Raw genomic sequence first — 2,500 nt, 5'->3', positions numbered from 1 at the left:
CTCGCGAGTTTCACGCTGCCGCACGTACAGGAATAAATTGATTATTAAAATCATCTTTTTGTGCCATATTATCTCACTGATTTAGTGTGTACTAAAAACGGCTATTCGCCTCAGTGTCGTGGCTATTAGTGAATATTTGCCAAGCTGCTTCGCGGCTCGTTAAATGTCTACTATTAGCCACCGACACGTCGGTAAATAGTTATTGCTTATATCTGAAATAACCTCGATTTACAGAATTCGTTTCAGCACAAATGAAGAAAACATCATTTTCTCCATTAAATGATTTCCGGCTCAGTTTTATTAACGTAAGCATTTTCAACTTAGTACTAGTACAAGACTTCAACCTTATAAGGGTGCCAAGACATCGGGAGGATCTCGAAAAATTCTCAGTTCAAACCTCGATATATGAGGAGGTATGTAGCATTATCAGAATTTATAACTGCTAATTTAACCTAAGGTTAAGTAAATGGTTTGAACCCAGGAGTATCAGTAGTTTGTGTAGTGTGATCGTCCGGGTGAGTGTAGTTCTGAAAAGAACTGTTGTTGGTGACTGACGTTTCGACTATCTGTGCGATAGTCATCTTCAGAGTCAAGTAAGGAATAGTTGTCAGTCGATGATGTTATAAAGTCTGGTCTGTTGAACGTGATTGGTCTGTTTAGCCGTGATGTGATTGGCTGGAAGACTCATGTAGAGTTTGTTAACAGTCATTGGTCGGTTTCGATCCGTCTGTTGTTTGTCGGTCTGTTTGTCGGTTTGTTCACGTCGTTAATGAGTCGTTTGTAAGGTGCTGGTAATTGTTGACATCTGTTGAGAGGCGTCTGTTCTAAGTTAGTGAACCAGCTTTCCAGAGTCAGTCGTTGAAAGTAGTTTGTACTGTAGGTTAAGCATTTAGCAGAGTCCCAGTCGATTCTGTGATTAGTTTGTCGGTGAACTACTTTACGACATTTACTGACCAACGTTAAAGACAAAGACGAACCCAACAACAGACAGGGAGCGATTTATAAGATCGAATGCTCCGACTGCCAGGCCTCCTACATTGGTGAGACTGGTAGAAACCTTAACACGCGACTAACTGAACACAAACGATCTACTAGAAATGGCGATGTAAACAATCACATTTCTGAACATCACCGACAAACTAATCACAGAATCGACTGGGACTCTGCTAAATGCTTAACCTACAGTACAAACTACTTTCAACGACTGACTCTGGAAAGCTGGTTCACTAACTTAGAACAGGCGCCTCTCAACAGATGTCAACAATTACCAGCACCTTACAAACGACTCATTAACGACGTGAACAAACCGACAAACAGACCGACAAACAACAGACGGATCGAAACCGACCAATGACTGTTAACAAACTCTACATGAGTCTTCCAGCCAATCACATCACGGCTAAACAGACCAATCACGTTCAACAGACCAGACTTTATAACATCATCGACTGACAACTATTCCTTACTTGACTCTGAAGATGACTATCGCACAGATAGTCGAAACGTCAGTCACCAACAACAGTTCTTTTCAGAACTACACTCACCCGGACGATCACACTACACAAACTATTAACCTAAGGTTATTGAACAATTATCGAGTACCTTTTGTGGCATCGTAGTGGCCTGGCCCAGAATGATCGTATGCAATGTAGATGGGTGTGGTAGTAAGGAATTCGTGTGGTAGGAATGGCACCGTAGGTGTTGAAGGGAGAGCGGTAATAATCACAATTGGAATTTTCAAGACTTTAGCTGTTGCTCTCGCGCATAAATCACCAACTTCATTTGCGAAAAATCCGTCTTGGCTAAATTTGTAAACTTTCTCTAACCCATTAACGCCAGTTGTCATCCAGTCTCTGTACTCTTCAATGTTATCAGACACTTCTTTCACAAACAGCTCCCTAAGTCTACATGTGTCGAAGGCTTCACTAATTCCTAATCCAAGGGAAGTGCAATGCCCTTCGATATGTTCCTTGTATTCCCTCAGGTGTCTATTGAGCTGTGAGGCAACTGCTCTGAAAAAACAGTTCCCATCTCTTTCGATCTTGTCAACTTCAAGGTTAAAACCCGAAAGATTCCTTATCAAATTGTCCATGTGTTGAGCAGTTAAGTCTAATTCCAAAGAATTCATCTTTTTCTCTACTTCTATAAACTTTTCAGTTTTTAAACTGGTGGACCAAAGGAAAGCCAGGATATCTACCGTTTTGTTTTTACATCTTTCCGTAAAGGCGTCCATAAAATCTTGGAGATGTAGAACTCTTTGGATGATATAATCTACGATACTCCGGGTTTTAAGTCGCTCTACGAGTCCCGGAAAATTTACTTTACTCCGTGTGCTCATGAAGTCCTCTGCATGAGAAATTTCAAATTGCTTCATGTGTTGTTGTGGCGATGAAAGGTTACCTTCTCTAATTATTTCAACTGGCATAACAGGCTTAGCTCTCGAGGTCAATCTGTTTATTTGTCGTTTGCAATTCCAGGCAAACAATGCACAACTCATTAC

General features: G+C 41.0%; 1 protein-coding gene across 1 annotated transcript in view; it reads right to left on the bottom strand.

Moving 5' to 3' along the window:
• Window positions 1-1,591: 1,591 nt before the first annotated feature.
• Window positions 1,592-2,500, bottom strand: part of LOC149047149 (uncharacterized) — a 5,556-nt gene continuing 4,647 nt past the window's right edge. Inside the window, exon 2 of the mRNA XM_089204224.1 lies at window positions 1,592-2,500. This exon is cut by the window's right edge and continues 709 nt beyond it. Coding sequence (XP_089060350.1) covers window positions 1,592-2,500 — 909 coding nt within the window.

This window comes from Pocillopora damicornis, chromosome 4 (genome assembly GCF_964200805.1).
Source record: "Pocillopora damicornis chromosome 4, jaPocDami1.2, whole genome shotgun sequence".
NCBI classification, from domain to species: domain Eukaryota; kingdom Metazoa; phylum Cnidaria; class Anthozoa; order Scleractinia; family Pocilloporidae; genus Pocillopora; species Pocillopora damicornis.
The sequence above is the reverse complement of the archived record's forward strand: the minus strand, read 5'-3'. Positions and strand labels throughout refer to the sequence as shown.